Source organism: Sylvia atricapilla, chromosome 26 (assembly GCF_009819655.1).
Source record: "Sylvia atricapilla isolate bSylAtr1 chromosome 26, bSylAtr1.pri, whole genome shotgun sequence".
Classification (NCBI taxonomy): Eukaryota; Metazoa; Chordata; class Aves; order Passeriformes; family Sylviidae; genus Sylvia; species Sylvia atricapilla.
In genome coordinates, this window is record NC_089165.1 from 2,802,893 (window position 1) to 2,830,862 (window position 27,970).

The window sequence follows — 27,970 nt, forward strand, 5'->3', positions numbered from 1 at the left end:
TGCTCGTTCTGGAAGGGTCTCAAGAAGGAGAAGCCCCCGGCCCGTCAGCAGCAGGATGAGTGCACGTCCAGCTCTCCCCTTCTGCCGCGTTCAGGTCGCTCCACACCACGACTTGGACAAACTCATGCTCAGGGAACAGATCTCTTGCAATGGTTATAATTCGAATAAATAGTTTAGTGTTCAAATAGGCATTGGGTAAGGACAGAGGCACAACAATCTCCACGAGCACACAGTGCTGGCTGCTGAGGTAACCAGTTTTTCACAGTACCAAAGGTGTTTTGCATAGAAACTTTTAATTGCTTCACATGAGCACAAACCTTTAGAATAAACAGGAATTTCCTCACCTCAGGGTGCTGGAATCATGCTTGGAGTGTGTAAATGTTTTTCTGTCATACTATTTTACTTTTGACTAGACAGGATGAAGCTTTTAAATACATAGATTCTCCTATTTTGCAGAAATTCCTCCAAATAATGCAAGGAGATTCCATTTTTTTGGAGCAAATAGTTCTCTGACCAATCTATCCATCAAAGCTATTCACTTGGTTTATTTTCCAAGAGAAAAAGGGACAAACAAATTTAAAAAAAAGTTAAAATACTTAAATATTATTACATTTATAGTCCTAAAATATGTAAATCAACTGCATTGAATTTTCTATTAGCTTTTAAATATTCACCTCAATATACATTTGTTCTTCAGGGCACACAAGAGATAAATAATTGAGTTAACATTACTAGATAAATCAAATCTTTTTCCTGAGCTGTAGATATTCCAGATTATAACCTTGAAGTTGCTATGCAGTAACTACAAATGGAAACTAAACAGATCAAAGTGAGCAAGCAGGAGTCCACACTCAAGTACCAGAGGCTCAATTTTCGGAGACATCCAGGAGCAGCCCCAGCATTTCAGATTGGTGAATCAAGACCAAATAAAATGTAAAACCCAGCTTAAACACAGGGTGCAGGAGCAGCCTGGGATTTGGGCTTGGGCCATGAACAATATAAGGGCATGAGATTTAAAACAAACAAAACACCCTCAAAACCAAGCCCCACAGCAATTTTGGGTATAGCTGTGGTTTTGAATGTCTAAACAGATTGTGGTGACTTAGAGCCACAGACAGTGGGAGACCTAATTCCATTCTGGCTTCAGGATTTTCTCTGCACTGAGTAGGGTTCATATTGCACAGCATTACTTCTCTCCTAACAATAAACCAACCCCTCTAATTTGGGAGAGGAACTACAATAATCCAAATTACTCTCATACAATTCCCCATAGTGCCCACGCTGGTGGAAGTGGACAGAAGGAATTAACAGCTTCAGTTAAACCCTGCTGGAAAACCAGTTTTTTGTGAGCTGCAGAGTCTGACAGCACCAGGACAACAGGTGAAGTCAGATAAACAGCAAAGAAAATGGTTTTCTGGCTAGGAGTATCAACTGCTAGCCACTCGTGTATGTGGATCTAATGCTTTCCTTGCTCTTCCCTACAGGCCAGGCAAACTCCTCAAAAAAAGAGGATAGGTAAAAAAAAAAAAGGGCAACAAGAATCAGCTACACAGAGCTCTTCTGCAATGTTGTGGAGAACTTTTATTTTATCAGAACACCTGTTGGATTTCTGCCTTTGTGTTGGTGACTGAATTGATCACTTATGCTGCAGTGCAGATCAGCTCTTTGCAAACTTCTCTGTTGACTTAGCCAAGGAAATAACAATGTGGGAACTAAGTTCAATCCCAAGATCGGCACTCTGCTCCAGCTATGAGGAAGTTGGGATTTAAATTCAATCCCAGGATGGGCACTCTGCTCCAGCTATGAGGAAGTTGGGATTTAAATTCAATCCCAGGATGGGCACACTGCTCCAGCTATGAGGAAGCAGAGATTTGGCTATCTCAGATTTGAGTATATATGTTTCAGTGCACGTGCACTTTGATCAAAAGAAGAAACTCTTATCTGTTGGAAAAACTACTTTTTATGGCAGCCAGAGAGAGAGAGAGACACAAAAGGATTACAGGACAAACTAACCTTGTGTGGGAGAGAGCAATGTACCATCCCAAGTGCCCCTCAGGTTTATAAACTCTCCTCACTAATCTTATCTTTTTTTTTTTAGGTTGTTTCCACTGGCTTCTGGCACTGCATCAGGAGTGTTAACAGTTCATTGCTGAGACCACACAGAGCTAAAGTGTTTTCTTTGTGCTACAGCCTCTGCAAAAAGACTGGGTGGAAGTTTTTGACTCTGAACTTTGAGCTTCTGATCTGGAAGACTGAAGGCTGACAGTTTCCACAGCAAGGAACAAGCTTCAGGTCTGTTCTGTTCACTCTTGTCCATGGCTGGCAAATTTTATACACATCAACTCAAGCTGCAGCAGCATCGCTAATGTTATTTTGCTATTTTTCTCAGCAAAGCAGCAGAGTTAGTCATTAAGACTGATGAAATAATCTGCTAGACTGGAGGGAACACCACCTCCTTTAGTGTAACACACCAGAAATGGATGCTGCAGCTGGAGGACTCAAACTACTCCCAGATATTCAGAGCCTACAGAGTTCTTCAGAGAGCCACTGTACCATGCACGTTCCAAACCTACCCAGCCCATGGCATGCAGCTTCCCAGGGCACAGCAGATGCAGTCTTTATGAGCAGAGCATAAAAACCAGTGGAAAACAATCAAGGCTTGCCTTCCAGCCACTCCAGCAACTTCTGAAGTCATTATAAATTCATTTGGCAGAGGAGTGCCATGAGCACTTGGGGCATGCAGAGAGACACATTTGAAATGAGCACTGCAAAGATCAGGAAGAGGCAGGTTTCCCTGTGTGGCTGAGAGTTCTGGAGTGCTTGGCACCATGCTGACACCATGGTGAGCCGCTGACACCAGCAGGCTTTCCTGGAAAAGACAAGACCCTTTAAAGAACAAGTTGCTACGTATTTAAAGTAGCAGAAAGGACACATCATGGGGTAAGGGTACTACTCCAAGAAGATTACAGTAAAATAAACAAAAGAGGATGGAAATCAGTGCTTTGGTGCCCATCCAAAGGACAGCCACTGCCCACAACAACCCCTCTTCTAACAAGCACATGCACAGTAGCTGTGTGCAAACAAGAATCCACAGCTGGAATTTTCCTTGCATATACAAAATAAAGGTCCACCTCAATTCAAAAATAGCTTTTCAACCTCTGCTAGATATGCTGCTTTAATTACAAGTAGTAGCTTAAGTTAAAAAAAAAAAAAAAAAAAAAAGTGTCACTGTGGCCTGTGAAGAGACAATGGCTTATGAAGAGACCTCATGGACACAGAAGAGATTACAGAAAAGGACTCAAAACCTGCTGGATGGCAGGACAGTGGCTCAGGGTTATCTTCTAGAACTACAACTAGCCTAGGGTTTGTAGCATCTCAATGTATCAATATATTTTCCAGGTCTGAGCTGCTCTTGTTATCAATGGAACCAGCTTGTGTAAGTACATGGAACAGCACAGAACATGATCCTGCAGCAGCTGGACTATGGAACACCCCTCAAAAATCAAACAAGAGTTTAGCACAGAGTGGTGGCAGCTGTGAACTGTTCAAGGACCAAAAACGTCCAGAGAAATCAAGTACAGGGCAAAATGCATCCTCCAAGAGAGACAGGAGAGAACCTGTGCCTGGCAGGAACCCTCATGCCAGAAACTCATCCTAATCTTTCCTCATCCTGGTAGGAACAGTCAAGATCACTCACAGTGCACCTTCTAAAAGGGGGTGAGTTTGAACAAAATGCAGGAAGGTGCTTGTTGCAGACACTGCTTGCTCAGCACAACTCCCTAAAGCCAGCAGTGAACTCAAGGAAGAGGTGCCATCAGGAAACATGCTCATTGCATTCTCTATAATTCTGCATGTGCACTTTTTGTTTTTTCTTTTAAACAACTGTGCCAAGTCCTTGTTTGCTGGGCAGAGATACCACATGAGGCTGTAGTTTCAGTTTCCAGGCTGGCTGTGTGACTGTCCATGAAGGTGCTGGAATTGTGTTACACTCAGAGAAGCTGCTCAGAACCAGACTGCAGGAACTGCTGAAATCTCTCAGCCTCTCCCTCACCAAAATGCAAAGGAAAACCAGACATGGTGCAAGTCAGGGGAAAAAGGTGAAGAAAAGCACTTCAAAGGTGCACAAGAGTTAAAATTTCATTTTCTTTATGCTTTCCTCCCCTCTATAACAGTAGCAAAGAGGAGACAAAGGAAGAGGAACAGCAGGGTTCAGTGGAAGGCAGAAGGTTCCCAATGGGCTCACCGATGGCTCAGTGCTGCTGGGTGGGGGGACTTGGAGCTTCACTGCTGCTTGGTTTTAACGGATAATCTCTGTATCATCTTGTAAAGGAGACCAAAGTGCTGGAAACAGAAGAGAAAAGAAGTAACCGTGACAGTTCTGAACACACAGAAAGCTCAGCAGAAGGCTTAAAACAATACCAGTGTGCAAATGCAGTGCCTTGCATCAACCACTCGTCCTGAAGATGGAGTGGGACTTGATGGATGAGGAGGAATTGTGACAAGGAAGCCAAGTTATACAGAAAATGATGGCTTACAGAAGTGTTTGTGCAGGTCTGTATCACATCATTGTGAAAATGTGTTAAAGATTTTTAAATTTTTTTTTTTTATGTAATTATGTTCCTTCTGAAGGCAAGGAGAAAGCTTCAGATTTCAGACCAGGATGCAGGTTCCTGGTCTCTATAGAAACACTGCTGCTAGCAGTTTCAGGAAGGTAAAAATAAACCAGGCAAACACAGAGATTCCCAGCAATTCACAATTCTTTAACTGGATGTTCTCTTTCACCATTTCCCCAGTGACTTAGAAATTCACTTAATTCCTCTCTTGATTTTGCTGGGGTTGATTGTATTTTGATTTGGTATTTGACAGATGTAACAAGATCCAGGCTTCAAATAATTTCAAATTCAAGTAACAGAAGTAATGAAGATTGCTAATAGAAATCAAAGCATGTTTTTCCTCTTGTTTATATTCTTACACTGACTTTTTAAATGCTTGTGGTTTCCCTAAATGAATAATAGACACCAATAACACAAAGTGATCAAAATTGAGAGAGACCTAAAAAGCCTCCCTTTCATTCATGTCTTTCATGAATCCAGGCAGGAACAAAGCCTTGCTCACACTGTCTTGGTTAACACTGACACAAAAACATTACATTTAATTTGGCTGGCCAAGGCATGGAATATCACATTTCCAGAGGTATGGACACAGAATGTATTTATGGCTTCATTGAAAAAAGAAAGCAAAACTCCGAAGATGCATTTCTAAGCTGCATCCCAATTCATATATTTCACAATAGTACGAGCTACAAACCTTTAAATTACCAAGGTAACTAAAATGTGTGGTAAAGTTTCAATTTGTAGGCAAAATAGGTTAGTGAGTGAGTTATGCATGTCCTTGATTACAAGAAACAGGTCTAAAAAACAGGTTTGCACTAGAATGGCAAGAGATTGCCTTCAGCACAGCCAAGTGGCATTACTGTTCCAGCTTTAGTGCTGGCACTGTGTAAATTCCTGTATCTAACTTGTTTTATAAGGAAAAAAATACACCTGTGTCTCTTACCTGCACTGCAACATAGGCAACGCCAAGGTAGGCTGCAATACAGACAGCCAGGAGCAGGTCAAAGATTGCTGGCTTGACCCTGCAATAAGGAAAAGTGCACATGAAATTGCTACAGCAGCTCCTGCCAGGGGGTGAGACAACAGCCCAGAATGCCCAGGGGAATTCCATACCTGTATGCATTCATCACCTGCTTCAGCTGGTCATAGAAAACAAACTCAGGGTCCCTGTGCAAAGGAGAAATTTTTCAGATTCTACTGCACTTCTTGAGCCTGCAGTGAGGAAAGCCCAGAGCTGTTCCCAAGGAGTTCACCCAACCAGAGACAGGTGAGCATGACCAGCTCCCACACTGGTTTTGAGCTGATTTTAGCCGACAGGACTTTGTTTTCCTGTGGAGTCCCTTGTGCCCTTGCTAACTTTGAGAGCAGTCTGTATAAATCTGGCTTTGGCACCTCTTTTAATAAGGAGTGTTCCGCCCTTTCAACTATGCCAGCAACATTTTCCTACAATCAGAAGCCTAAGGACAATTCAGAACTCATGCTATTGTTCAGCTGCCTCCAGAGAGGATAAACATGAAAGATTCCTCCCTCTGTTCACTAAAACAGCTTCAGCCCAAGCAGGTTGAACAGGATGGAAGCTGCCTTTTTGTAATTAACCAAAATTTAGTCTTCTCCTGCTCTCAGAGTGGAAACAGTGGGATCAAAACAGTTTAAAACAGGCTTTTCAGATAGAGGGAGCTGCTGGGCCTTGTTCCTGTGCTGTGAGGAATCATGAGCAGATTTCTCTGAGAGAACACCAAGCATGAACCAAAGCTGACAGGAGAGCAGAAAAGAGCAAAGCTGCATGTCAAGAAACCAGGAAAGCTGCAGCTCAGAGACAAAATTCTGTCCAGGGGGAAGCCAGTTTGCATGTCCTGGCTGGTTCTTACCGTTTGTCTGCCTTCACATGATGCTGCTTGACATCCTTCAGGTAGCGTCCCATGTAATATTCTAAGGTGTTGAGGAAGGTGCTGTCTTTATCAATCAGCTGGGCAGCCCTGGGCTGACTGCTCAGCCAGTCCATCACTGACTCCAGTTGCTCCTGCTGGATTTGCTGCAGAAAAATACCACCAGAGAAAGGGAGTCAATCACACACCAGAGCCCTCTCCCAGACTCTAGCTTCCATAGGTCACAAAAATGATACACTGCTCTTACCATCTGATCTGTGAAGATCTGCATATCTGCAGGTGCTCCCTGCAAGGGAAAATAAAAAACCAAAAACCAAAACAAACAACCCAGGTTATTGTTGAGCTTGGCTGGGCAGGACAAGTCTGGCCAGCACTGCATGGTGGGCACCTCTTACCTTTTCTGTTAGATTGTAGATGACCCTTGTCAAAGCCTCAGCAATGATCTGAGTATTCCTGATCAGTGCTTTAGTGTCTATTCGTGCCCTAAAGCAAAAGAGGGGATTATGGACTTGCCAATGGCATCAGCTCCCTCTAGAAACAACCCTTTCCCCCTGCATCAGGCATGAGCCTGAATGCAGAGCCCAATATTTGTCACCTGTGCCTTGACCATCAGAACAACACGAGCAGTCCTGAGGCCCGTTTGGGTTTTTGGGCTGGATTTAAAGCCCAGCCTTCCTTCCCCAGGGTACCTCACTGAGGGGTTAAGGAAGAGCTCAGTAGCCAATGATCTGAGGGGACAGGGGCAGTACAAAGGACAAGGCAACCTACAGAGGGGTCGGAGGGATGAACAGCTGGGGAGGGCAGGGTTAAGTGACCAACAGGGAATGCAATCCAGGGTAGACTGGCGGTACTGCTGCAAGGCACCATGAAGGAAGTATTCTCTTTCAGCCTAGGCAGGGAACTCTACGGCAAATCTTCCCAGGGCAAAGCCTGCAGGTTTCCCTGAGGGGGTTTTAGGGCTCCCACACCTCCTGTCCATGATGCTGTTGCGGAGGCTGTCCCGGTGGCTCTCCAGGTGGGAGATGGTGAAGGCCGGCAGGCGCCGGATGGCGAACCGCTCGTGCTCCCACGCCAGCATGTCCTCAGCCAGGTTGATCTTCTTGTGCACCATGGAAAACTTCACCTCTGGGAACTGGCTGGCAACAACCTGAGGACAAGGACAAGCCATTCAGGGGTGCTGTCCACTGCAGAGTGCCACCCTGCACTGCCCTGTCTGCCCACACCCGCTTCCATGTATTCCACAACATAAGTTTTGACACTATTCAAGTTGGATTTTCAGGTCAAAAAGAGCTGTTTTAATGTCTGTACAGGGTAGCATTTGCAGATCTAGTCTGCTTCACTTGAGACTGTAGAATGAGGATTTGTCTGCACTTCATATCAAGTGACCCTGAACAATACATGAATTATCTCAATAGCACACTCTTTCTTCACATCTTCCTTCCTCTCATGGAGAGCTGGATAGCAATTCCCAAGTTCCCATGAACCTGAAATGGTTTTCCTTACCATCTCCAGTTCTCTCAGAAATGCATGCTGCAAGGTGCCCTCCTTGGGAGGCTTTGAGACATGAAGATGAAGGCTATTGCCTCTGCCCAGAGTGTCAAGGCAGAGAACAAATGCTACATTGTCCTGCAGCAGGCTGGAATCTGGAACAGAAAAATCCACACCTTTATTGCTATGTCTTGTGCTGGGATTTCCATCCCCCCAAAAAAAGCAAGGCTCACACAAGGAGATTCTCACAGGAGAGCTGACAATTAATTATAGACATCTAACTAACACAACCAGCCCCTTACTCACCAGTGTGGTCCAAATTGTCCTCCAGCCATCGCTTAGTTCCTTGATAATTAAACTTGCCACCTCCAGATGCAAAGAACAGCAAGTTATACCTGCCCATCAAAGAAGCCAGAAAAGGGTTAGCATGCTGCACTCCAAGAATTCCTGCACTCAGCCTTGGAGGTGTGGTGAAATCACAACCACCTGCAGCTGACATCCAAGGCAAACTGCATTACCAAACACTTCCCACATGCCACATACTCAGGTAATGGCAGGACAGATGAAAAGTGGGCAGCTCCCAGTGCTTGAGGATGGAATCTGCTTCCCACAGCATCCCCTCCATTTGTCAGGTACACACATTTAACCCCAAAGAGAGCAGTTCCTTACCCAGCATGGGTCCTCCTGTAGGTGTAGAGGCGAGAGAACAGCCTGGCCAGTTCCAGCAGCACTGAGATTCCACTGCCATTGGAGTCAGCCCCGTGGGACAGCCACTGCAGGAGGAGGTGGGACAGACATAAGGTGACAAACCTACACTGACTCTCAGGTACCAAAACAGCTGCAAGACAGCACAGCACTGTGCTCCACTTGTAACTGCCCCACAGCCCTAAGGCCAAGACACATGGGTAGAGAGAAAAAGGTCAAGAACAGAGAGCTGCAGGAAGAAAGAATACTCACTGGAGCCACTCCAAAGGAATCATAGTGGGCAACTATCACAACAGTGGGCAGGTCTTCTCCACCCAGCCCTGTCAGCCTTCCCTGCAGAGGAAAGAGAGCAGTGTCACTCCCCATCACCTCCAATGTGCCTGTACAAGGACAGCCTGACTTCTACATTCCTGCTGAGTCTGCCACAGCCTCAGCTGTGAGGACTTCAGATACCTGGCTGAGACTCCCCTGACTTGCCCTGTCAGACCAAATGTCTGATAAAGTCCCAATAAAAGAAGTCACCTCATCAATTCTGCCAGTTTGAATCCATACACAACTCACCTCCACACTGGGGATGAGCCAGTCATTGATAGCTTTGCTTTGAGCCCCGCTGGTCACCATCTGGAAGCCATTGGCAGTTGCTGTGTGCAGCAGAACTGGAACAAAAACACCAAAAAACCCCACAATGTACATCTGGGGAAGTTTCTTCCCTTCCTTTCTTCTGATAACTGAGCTTTGGAGAGACCAGCTTTAAACCATTTAAGCCCTCTCACTTTTCACTGGTGTTTATGCAATTACAAGGAATCTTGGTGACTGTGCTTTTTCATTCTGTCCTAAAATCCGAGTATTTTGGGCTGGTCAAAAACTTCTTCTCACTAATTTTATAATTAAAATTAGGCATAAGCAACAGGTTAATAAGACAGTCATATTATTTACATGGAAGCATCAAATTGACTTGTAGTCAGACAAAAACCTTCAGCTTCTACCAACACACCATCGTCACTTTAACATTTTCAATGCTGCTTTTAACCTAGTTTTGATTTCTACCTTACAACAGTGTGAAGCTGAGAACTTTCTGCAACAGTATGTCCAAATATAGTCAAGTAATGCTGTCTTATACCGGGCTTTTCTTCCACTGAATCTCTAAACACTTTGACAAAGAATAAACACAAAGGCGACAGAACGCTGGTTCATGGTGCAGATCACACAGTAGACTCCTCCCAGAGGTGGGAACAGGCCTGTCTTCCTCAAAACTTTTTTCTCCTTGTTAGAACTCACCTTCTGCAGCCGAGGCAGAACCCTGTGATGCAGAAGCAGCCCGTGTTTGTTCATAGATAGACAGCAGCTCCTCATCTTCCACTGCGAAGTAGACTGGCACAATGGTTTCCATAGCAAGCATTTCTGGCTCTATCTCCATGAATTGCTGAGGATTTAAGCGAGACACAAACTTAGCATCTGCGAAACGCGAGAGGTGTCAAGAAAAAAATTAACAACCGAAGCAGAGAGGGAGAAGCTTTAAAATTAGAATACGATTTGTTGTGCGTTACAACAGAAGCTTCCAGCCCTGCAGCAACACTTCTTATGGGAAGAGAAGGAAAACTTTTCTGTTTACCCGCACGACATCCTGGGGCACAGAGGAGATGGATCGTGGCAGGATGATGACCACAGCCCCGGCTGACTGGCGCAGAGCCTTCTGGTACTGCTCGTAGGAGAAGTCCACCAGGCGCATCATGACGCAGCGGCGGCTCAGCACGTCCGCTTCCACGGTGCGCGCCTCCGTGTTCAGCACCGCGCTCCTGGTGCCTGCCAGCGGGGAAAGAGAGAGGCCTCCTGAGGCACTGCACCCCGTCCCCTCTGCTCCAGCCTGCCCCCTGCTCTGGGAGGTCCTGGGGGCAGCCTGATGGGCTGCAGAGCGGGCAGAAGCTGCAGAAAGGTGAGTTTGCCTCTTCCAGAAAAGGAGCAGAGGTTTTCCTGTGCAGCCACATCCTGCCAGACCCGTGTTCCACACCACGCAGCCTCACCTTCCAGTCTTCCCCCTCAACACCACACACAGGCTACCTGTCTGCTCACACCTAATACCTGCAGTCAGCAACACACCTGGACACAGCCTGGCCTCTCCAGAGCCTCTCCCTGTAGGATGAGGTAGGATCTGGACACAGCTGTAGGATCAAGCTGTGGATGGAAGCTGTGCAGAACCACCTGAGGAGAGGACACCCGACTGCCCCCTGTCACCCCAAGGGCTGCTCTCACTCAGCCCCAAGGAAGGCTCTGTGGCAGGCAGAGTCACAGAGGAGCAGGCTGCTCCTGAAGGCTCGCTCTCTCCTGCTCTCAGTGCCAGCAGATCAAATCCCCCACATGGAAACGCAATCCCCCTGGAGCACTGCAGGCTCGCCAGAAGCATTCCCCAAGGGAGGGTCAAAAGGACATCTTGTGCAAATGGAGAGGGTCAAATCCACCTTAAAATTTATAGTTCAATTTCTTCTCCTGTAACTCTGGCACCTCCACTGGAGATCTCATCCTTCTGGGTCCCCACACAGTGACAGACAAGTTGCTCCAGCCTCTGTCGAACAGGAGCATTGCTAAGAACTACATTTAAACCTGGCTTAGCTTAACCCTAACATTAGTTTGGTCTTGTCAAAGGTCACAGAAACACCTAAAACCAAGAGAAATCTACATTGTCCCTGCACAGTATCAGTGAGGGGCACACACCCAGAAACAGAGTCCAGGAAAATGTGAATTCCCCCCACACACCTCTGACACTAAACCAACAAAAATTAACAGCACTCTCCACTGTAACCAGAGAAAAACAATTCAAAATGAGGACAATCCCTCCACCATTTCCAAAGGAATGATATGTAAACACTGCAAGGTGTGCACCCAAAGTTCTGCTCTCTCTGACATCAAAGCAGAGCAGACACAACAGTATTTTTCTGACAAGATGATTTTCTGCTAATAATCATTCATTTACAAACCAAAGAATTCTCAGTCTGTCAGTATTAGAGGAAGTCCAGGCTTGTTCTTAAATTGCTCTATGAGTGATGCTGACAAAAAACTCTCCCCTCTTCAAGAAGAGGCTGAGCAGCAACCTGTATTGGGTATTCTTGGAAAAGAATATAAGAATCTGGAACAATAAATCAGCTCAGTTGGTCAGAGTATGGTGCTAATAACACAAAGGTTATGGATTTGATCCTTCTATGCATCATTCCCTTTGAGAGTTGGACTTGGTGATTCTTGTGGGTCCCTTCCAGCCCAGACTGCTCTGAAATACAGCTTTTATCCTGAAGGACATCTCAGAACACACAAGGAACAGGAACAGAAAGGGAGCAGGAAGGAACAAAGGAAACACACAGCTCACCGAGCTAAAAGGCTGCAGGAAAAGAAACAGCATAAAAATTTAATTGGAAGCATCTTAAAACAATGACAGCTGGCTTTTCAAGAGGTCACAAAATTATGAGCACTCGGGTAGAGGGGAGGCAAGCAAACTCAAAGCCAGCTGAATCACATTCCTGCTGCCTCTGCTAAGCCTGGCAAAAACCAGCTCCCAGCACCTGAGAAAAGAGAGTCCTACCCCCATGCAAGGGCCTGCCTTGGAGCTACTGAGGCTGCCAGCAAGGGAGGCCTCCAGACGTGCACACATTCTGAGAAACTGTGATGGAAGAACCCAGAGATAATTTCATTTATTTAGAAGCCACCAGAAGCATGAAGTGTTTAAGGAGTACACAGGCACAACTGCATTCCATAGCTTATATATTTGAACTTATTAAGATCTGAAAGAATGAGAGATGTTTCATGGACAGCAGAAATTAAAAGTGAGGCTGTTCATTGTTAACAGGAAGAGTCACTCACTGACAGAGAACATGCCCTGGCCTGGAATAAAATCTCTACAGAAGACCCAGAAACAACCCTTGATTCTGGGTTTGTGGGCACAGGGGGGAGGAGGCAGAGGGTTGCAGCATCTCAAGGACTCGCAGAACAGGGTGTGTCTCTGACCCAGAGAAAGGTGTTGCACAATCAGCAGGCTGCAAGTAAGAGAACAGAGCAAGTAAAGGTCAGCTGTAACACGGGAGAAGGACGAGCTCTGAAATGGAGCCACTGGAGCAACACACAGAGCTGAGGATGAAGAGGATGAAGAGCAATGAGGAATTAATCTGTCAATAAATGAGTCAAAGGCAAAAGGACAAAACTGAGCTCAGAACCGAGTCTACCAGAACGCAGAAGGGATGCAGCTGGACCCCTCAAAACACAGAGCCCTCAGCCCACAGACAGGAGTCCTTGGCTACCTCTAGGTCACCACCATGGAGCTCCCAGCCCCTCTCCTGTCCGTGCTGAGTCCGGGCAGTGAAACTTTGCCAGACGGGGCTCTTCGGCGGCCTCCCCTGCGCCTGGGCCTGGCCCCGGGCCCGGCTGCTGCCGCCTCCCAGAGCCCCCCGAGCCCTCCCGCGGCTCCCCTGGGCCGCCCTCCGCCTCACGGCCTGCCCCGGGCTCCTCTCCGGGGCTGGGGCTCCCTCCCCACGGCCCCACCATCCCTGAAGGGGCAGCAGGACCGAGCCCGACCGGCCCGTGCCGTTCCTCACCATAAGGCTGCCCGCCGAGCTCATACTGCTGCATGCGGTAGACCGTGAACTCGTGCGCCGCCTCGGCGGCGGGCGGCGGCCCCAGGAGCAGGAGCACGGCGGGCACGAAGAGCAGGACGCTGAGCGGGAGGCACGAGGCCTTGAGCACCGACTCCAGCACCTCGCTCGCCTCCTCCAGCATCGCCGCGGCCCCGGCCCGCACTGCGGCCTGCTCGGCACGCACGGCGCGCCCCGCAAGGCATGCCGGGAGCTGTAGTTGGCCCGCCGCCGCGGGGGCCGCTGGGAATTGTAGTCGCGGCAGCCCGCGGTACCGCCCCGCCTGGGCCGGCAGGGGGCGCCCTCCCCGCCGCCTGGAGCTCCCGAGCGCCCCCCAGCGGATGGGATGGGATGGGATGGGATGGGATGGGATGGGATGGGATGGGATGGGATGGGATGGGATGGGATGGGATGGGGTGGGATGGGATGGGGTGGGGTGGGATGGGATGGGGTGGCATGGCATGGGAGATTGGGAAGGGACAGAACGGAATCTGTGGACTGGGCTGGGATGAATGGGATGGGTTGAACAGGATGGAGCGAGAGGGGTAGGATGGGATGGGTGGGACGGGACAAGACAGGACAGGATGGGATGAACAGGACCAGATGGGAGGCTCCTGCTGCCCCCTGAGCAGGTGATCCCCCTGTCCCAGGAACAGGAGGCCAGCTCCAGCTGTCCCCAGACTACAAAAACACCTCCCAGACAGTACCTGGCTTCCAGAAGGAAAAAATCGAAGCAAATCAACCCAAGGCTTTCTGATCACCTTGATTTATTGCAAAACAAATGGGCTGAATGCTCAGCTCCTGCAGAGGGGCTGGGCCAGCAGGTTTTATATAAGTCCCCAGTGCTTTGGTAGCCTTCTGGCACGGTGAGAGGAGGCATTTGGGTGCTGCTCTGATTATTCCCTGTGCAAGAGAACAGAAGAGCAGAGATCTGAGGCACAAGCTGGCCATGTCTTCAGGCCCAGGATGGCACCAGGCTCCCCAGTCTCTCTGGGCACCTCCTTCTGCCCGTGCTAGTGCCAGCCCAGTCACTGCAGCTCTGAGCACTGCCACAGCATTTGCCCTGGCTCAGTGCCCAGCCTCTGCACCTCTGGGCTGTGGCTGCAGCCCTCTGCCATCCTCAGAATGGGCAAGACATCAAGCCTACACTCCTTTCCAGCAGCTGTGCCCATCAGAGAAGCTCCAAAAGGATTCCAGAGGCTTGGGAGGGTCACCTGGTTGGGGAAATCCACACTATTTGCCACTGTCCCCTGGGGCAAAACACTGTCAGGTGGGCAGGTACAGCACCTCTGCACCCCCAAAGCACACACACAGAACATGAGCACTGCAGCTGTCCCAGCAGAGCATCGATCCTAAAATGTGTGTGCGCCTTTCACTCCCAGCCTAGGAGCAATTCCTGTCCCTGTGCTGCACCCACACTGAGGCACCATCCCAGTCTGGTGGGACTGGCCCCAGTTCACAACTGGTCACCCTGAGCTGTTACAGTCCTGCCAGGCCAGGACCAGCCCCATGATGTCCTGGGGGCTGTCTGGCACCTCTTGCTGCCCCCATGGCCCCTCACAGGCTGGGGAGATTGCTCATCATGCTGGAGTTGCTGGACAGAGGCGCCCTGGGCCGAGCGTTGGGCACGGAGCTGCGGAAGCTGTCGCGGTAGCGCAGGGAGCTCTCCGTGGAGGAGCCAGAATTGATGTCTGAGATGACCAGGCAGCTGCCAGGCTTGCAGAGCCCAGCCCTGACACAGCAGCAGCACAGCAGGCTCCCCACGGCACGGCGAACCTCCACGCTCCGCAGGGAATAAATGACGGGATTGATCCCCGAGTTCAGCAGCGCCAGAGCCAGGGTCCAGTCCAGGTTGTGCAGGTGGGTGCAAGCCCCGGTCTCACAGAAGACATCGAAGAGCAGCAGGACGAAGAGGGGACTCCAGCAGAGGATGAAAGCCCCCAGGATCATCAGCACCGTCTTCAGCAAGCGCAGGGACCGCCTGCGGCCGTGCCGGGAGCTGCTTTGCCTGGAGCTGGCCTGCACCAGGTGGAAGATGGAGATGTAGAGGCCGATGATGCCCAGGAGGATGATGCTGAACATGACCACGGAGAAGAGGATGTAATCCTTGGAGTAGAGAGGCAGGAGCACGGAGCAGGCCTGGAAGTCGCAGAGGCAGTTCCAGCCCAGCAGCGGCAGCAGCCCGATGACCAGGGCCAGCAGCCAGCAGGACACGATGAGCCCTCGCAGCCTCAGGGTCTTGCTGGCCTCGTTCTCAGCGATGGGCCTCACCATGGCGCTGTAGCGCTCGATGGCCGTCACCAGCAGGCTGAAGGTGGAGGCGGCCAGGGCGACGAAGAGGATGCCCTCCCGCAGGAACCAGAGCTGAGGGGACAGCTGGAAGGTCTTGCTGCCCGACAGGCAGAGGTTGCAGAGGTAGGCGATGCCGGCCAGCAGGTCGCTGAGGGTGATGCTGGCGATGCAGGAGTAGACCCAGCGGCGGGCCCGCAGGCAGCGCAGCACGGCCAGCAGCACCAGCAGGTTCTCCAGGATGATGACGCTGCTGATGACGGCGAAGGCCGTGCGCACCGGCCCCATGCCCTCGTCCCCAGAGTGCCTGTTGGTGAGCTTGCCCGAGAAGTTGTAGTGCTGCAGGATGATGTTCATGTTCCTCGTGGCGACCAGCTGCAGGCAGGAGGCTTTTGTGCCCAGCAGGTCGATTCTGAGCTCGGGGTGTTGAGCAGAGTCCAGTGGAAGGAGGAGGGAGCGATTCAGCAGCCAGCTCAGCACTGGAGCATCCATCTTCTGAGCCTGGGTCAGCAGTCAAGGGATGCTCGATGGAGGAAGGGGTCAGGTAGGGCTTGGGGCAGAGCAGGTCCTCTCTTTGAGGGCTGGAGCAGCTGTGAGACTGAACCCAGAGCCCTGGAGGTGAGAGTCAGAGCCCTGTCTGCCAGCCCTGCAGCACTGAAAGAGCAAGGGGAGAGAAGGGTGAGGTCTTTTGTAAGTCCACCCATGAACATGGCTTCCTGTTGTTTAATAAAGTTTCCTGTTGTGACTGAGAGTATTGACATCTCTTCTAAAAGCTGTCATCATTTCTTGGTAAGGGTCTGGTTTTGCTTTGCTGTGGTTGTGAAGGTGTGGCATGAATGACATAACGTGCCAGGGCCCTCTTTGGTTGGAGCAGGGTGGGTCAAATGGGGTAACATTTTGATGGGTGGAGTGTTTGGGGGTGACCACATCCAAGTGCCAGTAAGAACACCCAGACAGCTTGAGACACTAAGTGCTTTGCCTGCTCTGGTGCTGAGTTCATCCCTGAGCCTGGCAGAGAGCCACTGTCTCTTCCCCAGCTGCCCTGTGCACCAGCCATGCTCAGATACATCCCCCTTCCTTCTTCAGGAGGAAGGTCCATGCTGTCACCCCTCAGGGCTCCTCCACAGGCCCAGCCCCTGCCAGTCCCTCAGAACACATCCATCCTCATCCAGCCCTGTCTGTGCAGCAGCTCCTGTGTGGCTGCAGCTGAGCCTCGGACCCTTCCACTTCAAGGGCAACCAGCTGGTCCAAGCTGAGCACCTGCCCTGACACTGCACCTACACCTTCAACTCAACAAGCATCTGCTAGAGATGAGCCAGGTCCTTACCACAAGCAGGGAAGGAGGCAAAAAGCTGCTGCTTGTCAGCTCTGCAGGAGGCACAAGGTGCTGAGAGCAGAACCAAGGGATGAGAACATGGCTGCAATGTTAAATTCCATCATTGGCCTAATTCCTTACATCTGCCCAGCTCCATGGGCGAGCCTCGCAACGTCCTGCTCCCAACTGTGGCTGGGAATTTGCCGTAGGACTCACCTGTCATGGCTCGTGGGAGGCTCTTGCTGCCCCAGGGAGGTTCAGCACTGCTCTCCAGCTCTTTGCCTGAGGTCCAGCACGGAGCAGGTAGTGGGGACAGCTCCTCGTGCAAAATAATTGAGGCTTCTACCTACCAAAGTGAAAAAAAGGGAAGTTACAACATCAACCGCATTTCTCTGCAGGGTGGACCCCACCCAAATCAGCTGAAAAGTGATAAAGATGAAAGAAAAGCAGAGCACCTTTTAACTCAGGATCACAGCAGAAGCCGTGTCCTGCTGTACCTGTGCTCTCACTGCGCACTGGCAGGAAGTCATGGAGATGTCCCCAGGCAGAGAGCAAAGAATTCTTCCATCAGCAGGGAGCTCTCCAGGGAGCCCATCCACCGCTGGAGGAGTGCATTGATCCCAGCTGGGATGGCAGCACAGACACGTGGAGAATGCAAAGGGAGCAACGTGCAAGCAAGAGCAGCTCTCATCAAAAACTGAGGGCTCCATCCTCCACCTTCAGCTGGGGTTTTGGCCTTTTCTATTAGCAGTGTGGAAAGAAGCTCACAGTGATAAGGTCAGCAGATGATCCCGAGATTGCAGGGGAGGAAATCAGCAGGAAGGCTGGGCCACGAGTGCTCAGAGCAGAGCAGGGCTGCCCATGCAGCATGAAGAGCTCACTCCCAAACCCTTTGGGCTGATGCCCACAAATCACTGGAGCCCAAAGGGTCATGGCACGTCACCCCTTTGAGCTTTGCTCTTGCTTCAGGGTGAACCTCCAGCTGATGTGTGTGTTCAGAACAGAGCGGGTGGAATGCTTCTGGAAGATCAGAGGACAGAGAAACTAGCCTGGTCAGGGGCCCTAAGCAGCTTCTCAAAGAGCTGGCAATGTGTGAAGAGTCCCAGAGATTCCTGACAGGAGGGAGATCTGTGGAGAGGAGGGGACAGCGGACAGGCAAACCCTTTTGATGGCAGGAGGGCTCCAGGCAGATGAGCTGCTGGGACAGCTTGACCCCCTCACCCTTGGTGTGTCAGTTCTCTAGACCTGCAAAACACTGAAAGATCTTCCTCATGCCCCTTCCACAACCATATCCAAGGCGTGGAGTCCCCAGCTCATGACTGGGGGATAATGGGGCCTGAGCCCCAACAGGAGGGACAGTTCCTGTCTTGTCCCCATTGCTCCTTCCACAGTCACAGGCTGAGCTGTATCTTGGCACTTCTCCTTCGTTCCCATCTCAGTTCAGATGTTCTTTCTCTGAAGCGAAGCGGGGCAGAGGAGGGAAAATCCCCCTGCAACATTTCTCATCTCATCCCTTCAGATCAAAGCCACAATCTGCCTGAAACCATCTGATGGCTCCAAGTGCTGGGCTTGGGAGGGCCAGGGGAGGCACAGGGGGCAGCTGAAGCCCTGTGGACCTGCTCCAGTTCCATGGCTAAAGCAGGTCTTGGTGGATGTCGAGATGAGGCACCCCAGCAGAGAAGCCCTGGAACCCTCCAGAGGTCAACAGGAAGGCCAAAATACCTTGGCCTCAGAGAGAGGAACTTGTCTGCAGTCAAAGGGACACCAGAGAGGAGCAGCAGAGCAGCAGGAGCTCAGCTCCCTGTGGCCTGCCCAGTCACTCCTGTCCTGGGGCTGCTGAGCTCAGGAGATTCAGGAGATTTCCAGCCACAGATTGTGGAGGGCCACAAGCAGCTGCAGGGGAGAGACAGCAAGTTACAAGCACAAGATAAAATATCAGTGATTCCTGTTGAGGTTTTCCTTCTGTGCTCTTGCACAGTGCTGATTAAAGCTTGTGTTTCCAGACAAAATGATGATAAAAACCAAAACACGGGTAAAGCTCTATAGAAGGTAGCCCCCAGGCTGACTCATGGACATCAGGCATCCCCATCTCTGCCCCACATCTCTCCCCAATCACCCCACCCACCCATCCTGTCCCCTCTTTGTGGCCCCAGCACAGCCCAAGGCATCCACTTGCTCGCAGGTGTTTTTTCTGCTCCAGGAAGGGTGGAGCAAAGCTGGTTTAAAAATGACTGATCACTCCTGGCAGTTGGGTGGTTGCACTTCCCCACTTTGGTCTCTTCTGCTGCAGAGCAGCACTTCCCATTTCCCAGTCCCCAAGCTGGCAGATGCTTCTGGCCCCAGAGGAGCCAAGAAGAACCAGCAAGGCCCCTCTGACCTGGGCTGACCCCAAACCCTGCAGATTTGGCTCTTCACAGCACTCACAAACTGTCCCAGGCACAGTTGTTTTGCCTCGATGCCCTTTCATTTAAATTGGGTGATGGTGGATCTCTGTAGGAAAAGAGGCTCTGCAGTGCAACTCTTGAAGGAAAACAAGAATATGAAAGAGCAAGTTTCAGGATTGTCTCCTCTAGATCACATTCATGACTCGAAATGGCAAAGTTTTTTAGTTTGGTCGGTTGGGGTTTTTTAAATTTTTTTTTTTTTTTTGATTGTTTTGTGTTGTTTTTTTTTAAGTGGCTTTTTTTTTTTTTTTTTTTTTTTTTTTTTAAGAACCTTGCATTTCCTCAAGGCAAAAAAACATTAAACAGAAAGTGTGGGAGAAACACACCTCCAAACCACAGGACATCTCTCTCTTGCAGCCAGCACCCCCAGGGCTGTGACTGGGGTGCACCAGGCTCAGTCTTCCCTGGCCTTTTCCGTCCTGTGCTATCACCCATCCATCACAGCCACAGGAACGTGGGCACCGAGCAGGCCGGGCCAGCAATGCCCTGATTAGCACAATCAATCCCTTGCACATGATTTCCTGGCTGCTGGGCACAGCTGCCTCCAGGCTATAAAACCTGGTGGAGACTCAAAACTTCCACACATCTGGGGAGGAGCGTCCAGCCGTGCCAGAGATGCGCCAGCCGCTGCTCACCCTGCTGCTCCTGCTCTGCTGCCCGTGGTGGGCCAGTGCCAGTGAGTCAGGGCTTTGCAGGGTGTGAGGTGGCTCCTTTGGGCTCTCAGCAGCCCCTGGCTCACGCTGGGTTGGGCGGTTTTGCAGGTGCTCTGCGGGGTCAGATTGTGGGGGGCCACGAGGCGCGGCCGCACTCCCACCCCTACATGGCGTACCTGAAGATAGCAGGGCTGGGAAGCTGTGGGGGCTTCCTGGTGGCCCCAGACTGGGTGATGTCAGCTGCACACTGCATGGGGTGAGTACTTGATGCAGGGGTTTTATCCCTTTCTTTCTCCCCTGGCCTGGGGGCTCGTTCTTTGGAGAAAATTTGGAGCAGGTTCCTCCTGTGCTGAGCGGCTCTCTTCACCTGTCTGCCAAAATGAGGGAGGTGGGTGAACACCCAGCCTGAGTTCCCCTTTCTCCCCTCTGCTGCCACGGCCAGGAATATCACAGTCATCCTGGGGGCTCACAACATCCACGAACCAGAGAAAACCCAGCAGGTCCGGGGTGTCCTCAAGTACCACGAGCACCCTGAATATGACCCCACCACCATGGAAAATGACATCATGCTGCTGCAGGCAAGGAGCTCTGTGGAGGGCAGACGGTGGGCTGGGGCTGGGGGGCTGGCAGGGATTGGGCAGGGGTTGTCCTGGCTGTTAGCTCCTTCTGCAAAGCTGCTTCTGCCCAAGGTGGAGGCTGGCAGGACTGGGAAGGAGCCACGGGCAGGGTTTGGAGCCTCATGTGGCTTTCACAGCGGCTCCGCAGAGCCTGCCAGACCCTCCCTGCCTCTGCAAAGAGACTGTCCTGCTCACAGCCCTCTCTCAACCCCCTGCTTTCCCCCAGCTGACATCAAAGGCCATTCTCAATGAGTACATCCAGACCATCCCACTGCCCAGGAGTGGCAGTGACCTCCCCACGGGCACCAAGTGTGTGATCGCCGGCTGGGGCCTGATCGATGAGGACAGGGCCACCAACAAGCTCTTTGAGACCAAAGTCTCCATCTACAGCCGCAGGAAATGCGTCCTCTTCTACCCACACCTTGATTCTGGCATGGTCTGTGCTGGCAGCTTCCACCAGCTGAAGGATTCCAGCCAGGTATGGGGAGGGCACACGGGGCTCTCTGGGGGCAGGAGCTGCTGCTGGCACGGGCACAGCCAGGTCCCAGGGCAGGTGACAAGCATTTGATGACAGTTCCCGTGAGGACTGGCCTCTCTGGATGTCCTGACACCCCCACAGTCCCTGCACAGCCCAGGGTTAGAGCCCCAGCTCAGCAGCTGGGTGGGATGTGGGGCAGGGATGGAGGCACGGAGAAACCTGTTACTACAGGGAAGAGGCCTCTAAAATCCATCTCATCTCTCCCCAGGGAGATTCTGGAGGGCCCCTGGTATGTAATAAAGTGGCACAAGGCATTGTTTCCTTCGGCTACGACTCCCCACCCGGGGTCTACACCCGCATCTCCAACTACCTGCCCTGGATCAAAAGGGTCATGAAGAAGTAGCAGCAGTGGCAGCACTTTTCTGCAGCTCTGCTGTGCCCCTGGAGACTGCAGTAGCTTCCTTCCTGCCCCTGCTGAAGGCTCAACTCCCTCCTCTCTCCTTGGGAACCCAAGTGACTTGATCAGTGCCTTTCCTTCTGTTCTGAGGCTGCTGCCTGTCCCATTCCCTGCCTGTCTCAGAACTGTGTTAAGTCACCCTGGCAGAAGCAGAGATAACCCCAGATGGCACAAAAAGTTGGCACAACAGACCCCACTTCCTTCAGAGATAACCCTGTTCCTGCTTGAACCTTGCTGCACGTAAAGCACCCACAGTAAACTCAGAGCTGCACCTCCCAGCCTGTGTCACCTTTCTTGTGGCCTTGTCACAGAGTGCAGGAGGGAGGGTCTGGGGCAGCAGCAATCACAGCTCTGCACCCTGAGTCACTGGCAGGCTCAGGAACAAGAGCTATGCTTGCCCTTCCTCGGGTCACAGGGGTGATGAGCGTGCTGTGAGGAGAAAATCCGCCCAGGTAGAAATGTTCTGGGGAAAAAATGATGGGCACAAACTCCCTTCACCAACTTCAGCATCGTTGTCACCGTCCTGGGTGCACAGGCAGCAAGGCTGTGGGGCATCAGCAATGACCAGAAGCCCAGAGCTGTGGTTCTCTGCAGACTAAAGGCTGTTCCCTCTGAAGTGTTGCAGCCCAGACACAGCTCAGACACACCAGGCTTTTCTCCCCGGCTCTCTGAGCTGTGAGAGGCTTCACTGGGTGGACAGAGCTGGATTTCTCGTGGACTGTGCCCTCGGGTGTAGGCAGGTGGCTGTTCAGACAGTTCAGGGCTTTAGGATCCCAGGGAGGAGGCACGGCCCAAGTCCCAGCTGTTACACAGCCAGGCTTTGCCTGTCGCCAGCAGCCACAGCCCATCCCCATTTCCGCACCATGCCCTGGGTAGAAACACAGAAAGGATTGAACTGAAAGGGCTAATGAAGGACCTGGGTTCACAAAAGAGCCTGGCCCCAAGCCACTTCCTCCTTTCCCCTGTGATAAGTGCAGGGTCCCTGGACAAGGCAAGGACGAGTCCTGGCTGGCTGCTCTGAAGCTGCTTGGCACATCCTTGTCCCCAGAATGTGTCCCAGTGGTTGCCCAAACCTCTCCCCTCAGCTGGATGGTGCCCAAGGACAAATTCTCCCCACAAAGGATGCTCGAGTGCTGTTTGCAGACAGCTCCTGCACTGGAATCTGAAGAGCCTGCACCAGGCAGCTCTCAGCCCTCATCCCCTTCATTCCAGCTCGATTCTGGGGGCATCTCCTGTGCACAGAGAGAGCCAAGGGTTCCCTGAGGGACAGAGGTGATGCTCTGGTAAACGAGTGAGTGCAGAGCTCTCTGGCAGGGGGTGAGGGCTGTCTGTGATATCAGGAGGAGACTGAGTCAGTTTGCAGGGAAAAACCAGGGGGGAAATTCTAAACGTACATAAACTCTCTGCGGTCCAGGAAAAGGGGGTGCTCACCCTGCTCTCGAGGCCTTTCCTACTGGTCCCCCCAAGAGGGAGGAGGTTTCCACAGTCCAGCCTGGATTTCTGCTCATAAATCCTCTATATTCTTGCCTGGGATGAAGGGAAACTGCGTCACCTCTGTCTCCAGCACCTAGGCTGCCCTGGGGAAACTGAGAAGGGTCTGCTCACAGCTGCTATCAGCTCAGAAATCTGCAAGTGAACAGGCTGCAGCCGCTTATCTGTGCATTACGAATCTTTGTCACGTCAGGGTTTTCCTTGAAGCTCCAGCTGCTGCAGGCTTTGCATGAGAATGGCAACTTGTAGATTAAAAATGGGGTTTACCCAGTGGCACTAGAGGAAGAGAGGAAAACAGACTTACTGGCAGAGAGGTCAGCAAGGAATCATCAGCCCCATTTCATCACGGCTGAACTGTGAATATTCGGATTTTGCGTTTACTGTAAATCCCAGAATGGTTTGGGCTGGAAAGGCCCTTAGGGATCATCCCATTCCACCCCTGCCATGGCAGGGACACCTTCCACTGTCCCAGGCTGCTCCAAGCCCTGTCCAGCCTGGCCTTGGGCACTGCCAGGGATCCAGGGACAGCCACAGCTGCTCTGGGCACCCTGTGCCAGGGCTCTCCACCCTCCCAGGGAAGGATTTCTTGCCAGTATCATCAGTGTCGTGTTATAAACACTCCCATGGCAATTCTGCTCCCTTAGCCAAGACTGCAGCTACTGAGGGAGTGCAGCAGGGTCCTCACCTGCCACTGCACAGCCTTTGGAAATGACGCAGCAGGTGAGAGAAATCTTGTTCCTGTAGGGCTGGTGATAATAATCAAGAGGGTTTGCAAGTGCTTGACAAAGGCAAGGGAAGACTCACTGGAAGTCAAAGAGGTGAGAGAGGGTGCATTGCCCCCATCTACTATAACAAACACAAAGTTCTAAAATTGGCTCTGGGTTTAGAAGGACGTCAGATCCCTCAGAGCAGACCCATGATGCAGGTGGGCTGATGCCCAAGGCCAACATTGGCTGAATTCCCCTCTCACGTTGCAGAGACACGCAACTTCTGGAGAGATTCTTCAGATGAGTCTGACTTCTGTGGTTTCCTGGAGTCTGGTCTCAGGCTATAAAACCTTGCTGGGAGCAGGACAAGACCCCAGATGCAGTCCCAACTCTGAGGGATCCAGTGAAGCCCAGAAGGCTGTGATGGAGCACCTGCAGACACTCCTGCTGCCCCTGCTGCTGGTGATGTGCCCCCCAGTCTGCACCAGTAAGTAGAGCGGGCTGGAGGCAGGGAGATGGTTGGGGAAGGGTGAATCTCAGCCTTGTGCCCTCCAAACCTCTCGTCCTCAGCCCAATCCTGTGGGTTTTTCTTATTTTCTTTCTGCTGTTAAAGCTGGGATTAAATGCTCAGGAGACGCAGCTCGTGTTCGGACTCAGGTGTTTATTAATTCTTATCTAGAGTACAGTCTCACAAGTTGTGAGTTCTAGCTAACAAGGTGAAAAACGGCTCTGTCTCTAACTCCTTCCAAGGTCTTTTAATTATAAATAGTCCAATTATGAAATACCACCTCGATTATTTTTAATTTTAACCCAATAACTAAACACCCATGATCTGCAATGGGGACATTTTTTACCCAATTACAAGACTCAGACCCATGAAGAAGAAGAAGGAAGAAGAAGGTGAAAAAGAAAGACTTAGCCTACGCCCCAAATCCTCCATCTTGCTTTATAGATATATTACTGCAGTCTAAACCTTAAATTCTAAGTTTTCCACTGCGTGATATTACACACCCCTATTAAACTCCACACCCATAATCCCAGTGCTATCACTCAATTTTGGGAGCCTTTTCCACGGCCTCAGGTCAATGCAGGGTTTGCTTGGGGGTCAGTGCCTGTGAGCACAGAAAGTCTGAAACTCTCAGTGCTCAGGGTTCCATAATATCATCCTTGCAGGTTATCCCTGGAAGTGGAGGGAGAGAGAAGGAGGAGCCAAGGCACCATCCCGGGCTCACCCCACGCCCTACGTGGCCTTTCTGCACGGGAAGGACAGTCACTCCTGTGGGGGTTTCCTCGTGGCCCCTGGCTGGGTGATGACAGCGGCTCAGTGCCTCGTGTAAGTCTCTGCTGTGTCCATACAGCACCTGCAGCCAGGTGTGTGCCCCAGCACCTGGGGAACGCCTCCTGTGTGGAGGGCTCACTGCTGGGCTCACCCCAGCCATGGCCAGGCTCTTTCCCTGGCGGGGAGCACAGGGCAGGGCACGGCTGGGGGACAGCTCTGAGCCCCATCTCCCTCCCCAGCCCACCCTCAGATATTTACCCTGATTTTTCTCCCCCTCCACGACCCGTTTAATTTTTCCCAGATGTCAACAGCGGGAGGTCAGAGATTGCCTTGCTGGCACTAACCTGCTGTCAGGCTTTGTCCCTTCTGCCACCACCTTGTTTGTTGGCAGAAGGGTTTCCCATGAGGCAGGTGCTTGCCCAGCCCTTTTCCATCCCTCCAGCTGGGGTATGGATGGGCAGGATGGACTTTTCCAGGTGTGCACAGCTCTGGGGGTAGCTCCCACACACCTCAGGGCTGACAGCTCTGCCCTGGTGCCCACGACAGGCTCAGGGCCAGTCCTCACACCTGAGCAGCACAAGGGAGGACCCAGGAGCCTGGCGCCTCACTGGGGAGATTGGGAGGAACTCCTGTACATACCTAAGGTCCTTTTCAAGTCTCCTGAGGCAGGTGATGTAGAGGACAGGGAAGTATCCTGATATAGAAACGCCTGGACTTCCATGGGCCTGTGAAGCCCAGAAAAAGAGAGCAGCAGCATTAGACCAAATGTGCCCAGCTTGGGGTCTGGAGATAAAGGAGCCCTTGCAGAGCTCTGGTCTGTCAGGTGGGAGCCTGCTCTGCCCTTGGCTGGGCAGATTCACTGGCAGAGCTCCTTGCTCCCACCATTCTTCTGCAAAAATGCCTGTATAATATATTCTGTGTATAGGGAATATACACACGATGTATCTGTGTCACTGGACTCTCCTGGCCACGGAGATGAACCTCAGTGTTCCCAGGCAAGACAGGGACAGGCTGGTGACACCCACTGTGCTTGATTTCACCAGCCACAAACCTCTGACTGTCACCCTGGGAGCCCACACACTCCAAAGGAGAGAGGAAAGCCGGCAAACCTTCCAGGTCAAGGAGTACCACTGCCACCCTCAATTTACAAGCCCCAAGAAGGGATATGACATCCTTTTGCTGAAGGTAACCTGGCTGCAGCACCTGCACGGGCCTGATGTGCCACGAGCTGTACCCTGGAGCAGAAGGGGACAGGGCAAACACTCATCTCTGTGTCTTCTGTCCCCTTGCCCAGCTGAATGGCAGTGCCACCATCAACAGCCACGTCAGGCCCATTTCCTTTGAGAAAGCCAAAGTTCGTGGTGGGGCCGAGTGCAGCGTGACCGGCTGGGGCTACAGGACAGCCACTGTCACCATCATCAAACAAAGGGACTGCCTCAGCCACTACCCAGGACTCGCTGACAACTTGATTTGTGGCCTCAGCAGACCCTCCGGGGTACCTGAAAAGGTCAGACTGGTTAGAGAGGAGGAGGAGGAGGAGGCTGCGGGGGAGGTTTTAGCCAGGGGCAAAGCACAAGGGAGAAGAGGATCCTTGTCTTCCCATGGCACAGGACCTGGGAGGTGGCAGCAGCACAGGGGGACAACGGCCTGGCCAGAGGGGTTCACCCTGAATCTCATCGTTGGTCTGAGTGTGTTTTGTATCTGAAACCAGCAGCAGGGCAGAAATGAAGCTTCACTGTTCCCCCAGCTGGGTCCCAAACAATGATGCCACCAGTCCCTTGTGGAGGCAGAGTTACCCCCACCCACTGCGAGTCCAGGCTTCTGCTGGGGAAATTCTGTCCTGGTGTTTGCAGCCTCCCTGTTCTTCACAAGGGCACTGCTTCCCCGCAGTTCCCACAGCCCAGCACTGATCTCTCTCTTCCTTTTCACAGGATGATGCTGGGGATCCACTGGTCTGCAACAACAAAGCCTATGGCATCTTCTCCTACAGGCACAACAACTGGCCTGGGTTCTACACACACATTGCTCCCTACCTCCCCTGGGTCAACAGTGTCATGAAGTCAGCATGACCCTGTTCCCCATGGTGCTGCTGCCCTGGAGACCTCACCCTCCTGTCCTCAGCAGCTTTCTTTTCCTTTCTCCCTGGGAAACATCTCCCACTGGTCCTCATGGATGTGGCAAGGACTTTACCACTAGACTATGTCCGTGGTGGGGCTGGCACAGAGGTTGTGCCTTGGCTGTGTTTGTCCCCTGTGCACACTGGGGACAAATCTGCACTCTCCTTGACACTCCCTCACTGGTGCCCTGACTCAGCCCTTCGTGGCTCCAGCTCTGGAGAGGAAGCAGCAGGACAGCCCTAGAGAGGTGCCAGCGGCTCAGAGGATGTCTGTAAGCCTCAGGGGGAGGCTGCACAGTGAGATCAGAGGGATCCAAAGAGCAGCCTCCTCCCCGTCTGTCATTTGTGACTCCACACGTCTGGGTGCCCTTTGCCCAAGCCCTGGGGCTGCAGGGCTGCCCAAGCTCCCAGGACACTTCCAGTTCCTGTTCACTGCTGCTGTCCCCTACCTCTGAACCCTGCTGCCTCCTTTCTCCCCTCTTGTGTAGTTCCAGTGTTGTAAGGAAACATAAAAACAATAAATCTCATCAGCATCTGAAAGCCTTTTCTCCTGGTGTCATTTAGATTTCTCTGGGCCACTGGCTCCAGTCCTGAACAGCTCAGGAGAAAGCCACAGCTCAAAGAGTTGAATCCCAAGCTGGAGGTTGCTACCCCAACCAATTTTCCTCCATTTTCTGTGCCATCTAAACCTCCAGAACAGATTTCCAATCTGGATTTCAGGGTAGGGATTCTATTCAGCCCTTCCAGGGACCTCCAAGCTGGGTATTTTGGGGGATTTCCTCACTCCATCACATCTTCTCCCCCATGGGCCCCTCTCAATTC

At 51.6% G+C, this 27,970-nt stretch overlaps 4 protein-coding genes across 6 annotated transcripts; 2 read left to right on the forward strand and 2 right to left on the reverse strand.

Annotated features, from left to right (window-relative positions):
* Positions 1-274: 274 nt before the first annotated feature.
* On the reverse strand, positions 275-13,494 carry NCLN (nicalin). Its single transcript, XM_066336181.1, has 16 exons — positions 13,267-13,494; positions 10,305-10,495; positions 9,971-10,115; positions 9,254-9,348; positions 8,945-9,025; positions 8,657-8,760; positions 8,294-8,382; positions 8,003-8,142; positions 7,468-7,646; positions 6,895-6,982; positions 6,747-6,785; positions 6,482-6,645; positions 5,727-5,780; positions 5,557-5,635; positions 4,244-4,341; positions 275-2,869 (listed from the first exon to the last, which is right to left on the reverse strand). Exons 1-15 carry the CDS (start codon positions 13,445-13,447, stop codon positions 4,282-4,284), a joined length of 1,689 nt encoding a protein of 562 aa, XP_066192278.1. The 5' UTR covers positions 13,448-13,494; the 3' UTR covers positions 275-2,869; positions 4,244-4,281.
* A 558-nt stretch (positions 13,495-14,052) lies between these two features.
* Positions 14,053-18,765, reverse strand: S1PR4 (sphingosine-1-phosphate receptor 4). Its single transcript, XM_066336194.1, has 3 exons — positions 18,629-18,765; positions 17,123-17,252; positions 14,053-16,245 (listed from the first exon to the last, which is right to left on the reverse strand). Exon 3 carries the CDS (start codon positions 16,081-16,083, stop codon positions 14,860-14,862), a length of 1,224 nt encoding a protein of 407 aa, XP_066192291.1. The 5' UTR covers positions 16,084-16,245; positions 17,123-17,252; positions 18,629-18,765; the 3' UTR covers positions 14,053-14,859.
* A 1,123-nt stretch (positions 18,766-19,888) lies between these two features.
* On the forward strand, positions 19,889-21,833 carry LOC136371889 (mast cell protease 1A-like). Its single transcript, XM_066336233.1, has 5 exons — positions 19,889-20,026; positions 20,112-20,259; positions 20,446-20,581; positions 20,847-21,098; positions 21,367-21,833. Exons 1-5 carry the CDS (start codon positions 19,966-19,968, stop codon positions 21,499-21,501), a joined length of 732 nt encoding a protein of 243 aa, XP_066192330.1. The 5' UTR covers positions 19,889-19,965; the 3' UTR covers positions 21,502-21,833.
* A 137-nt stretch (positions 21,834-21,970) lies between these two features.
* LOC136371882 (granzyme E-like) lies at positions 21,971-27,688 on the forward strand. Of its 3 annotated transcripts, XM_066336219.1 has the most exons (7): positions 21,971-22,846; positions 23,791-23,864; positions 24,024-24,240; positions 24,927-25,086; positions 26,076-26,217; positions 26,327-26,539; positions 26,964-27,688. In XM_066336219.1, exons 3-7 carry the CDS (start codon positions 24,054-24,056, stop codon positions 27,099-27,101), a joined length of 840 nt encoding a protein of 279 aa, XP_066192316.1. In that variant the 5' UTR covers positions 21,971-22,846; positions 23,791-23,864; positions 24,024-24,053; the 3' UTR covers positions 27,102-27,688. The 3 variants fall into 3 exon arrangements, with proteins under 3 accessions (XP_066192316.1, XP_066192313.1, XP_066192315.1); XM_066336216.1 differs by lacking the exon at positions 23,791-23,864 and having other exon boundaries at positions 21,971-23,766; XM_066336218.1 differs by lacking the exon at positions 23,791-23,864.
* The last annotated feature ends 282 nt before the right edge of the window (positions 27,689-27,970 follow it).

Excerpts from the sequence above, each read along its gene's own strand:
- NCLN (XM_066336181.1), bottom strand. The coding sequence starts at position 13,447 with ATGCTGGAGGAGGCGAGCGAGGTGCTGGAGTCGGTGCTCAAGGCCTCG. Across the intron at positions 8,761-8,944 it reads ATTCCTTTGGAGTGGCTCCA|TGGCTGTCCCACGGGGCTGA; the intron begins GTGAGTATTCTT and ends CTCCTCCTGCAG. Across the intron at positions 6,646-6,746 it reads AGATCTTCACAGATCAGATG|CAAATCCAGCAGGAGCAACT; the intron begins GTAAGAGCAGTG and ends ATTTTTCTGCAG.
- S1PR4 (XM_066336194.1), bottom strand. The coding sequence starts at position 16,083 with ATGGATGCTCCAGTGCTGAGCTGGCTGCTGAATCGCTCCCTCCTCCTT.
- LOC136371889 (XM_066336233.1), top strand. The coding sequence starts at position 19,966 with ATGCGCCAGCCGCTGCTCACCCTGCTGCTCCTGCTCTGCTGCCCGTGG. Across the intron at positions 20,027-20,111 it reads CCCGTGGTGGGCCAGTGCCA|GTGCTCTGCGGGGTCAGATT; the intron begins GTGAGTCAGGGC and ends GCGGTTTTGCAG. Across the intron at positions 20,260-20,445 it reads TCAGCTGCACACTGCATGGG|GAATATCACAGTCATCCTGG; the intron begins GTGAGTACTTGA and ends TGCCACGGCCAG.
- LOC136371882 (XM_066336216.1), top strand. Across the intron at positions 25,087-26,075 it reads ACAGCGGCTCAGTGCCTCGT|CCACAAACCTCTGACTGTCA; the intron begins GTAAGTCTCTGC and ends TGATTTCACCAG. Across the intron at positions 26,540-26,963 it reads CCTCCGGGGTACCTGAAAAG|GATGATGCTGGGGATCCACT; the intron begins GTCAGACTGGTT and ends TCCTTTTCACAG.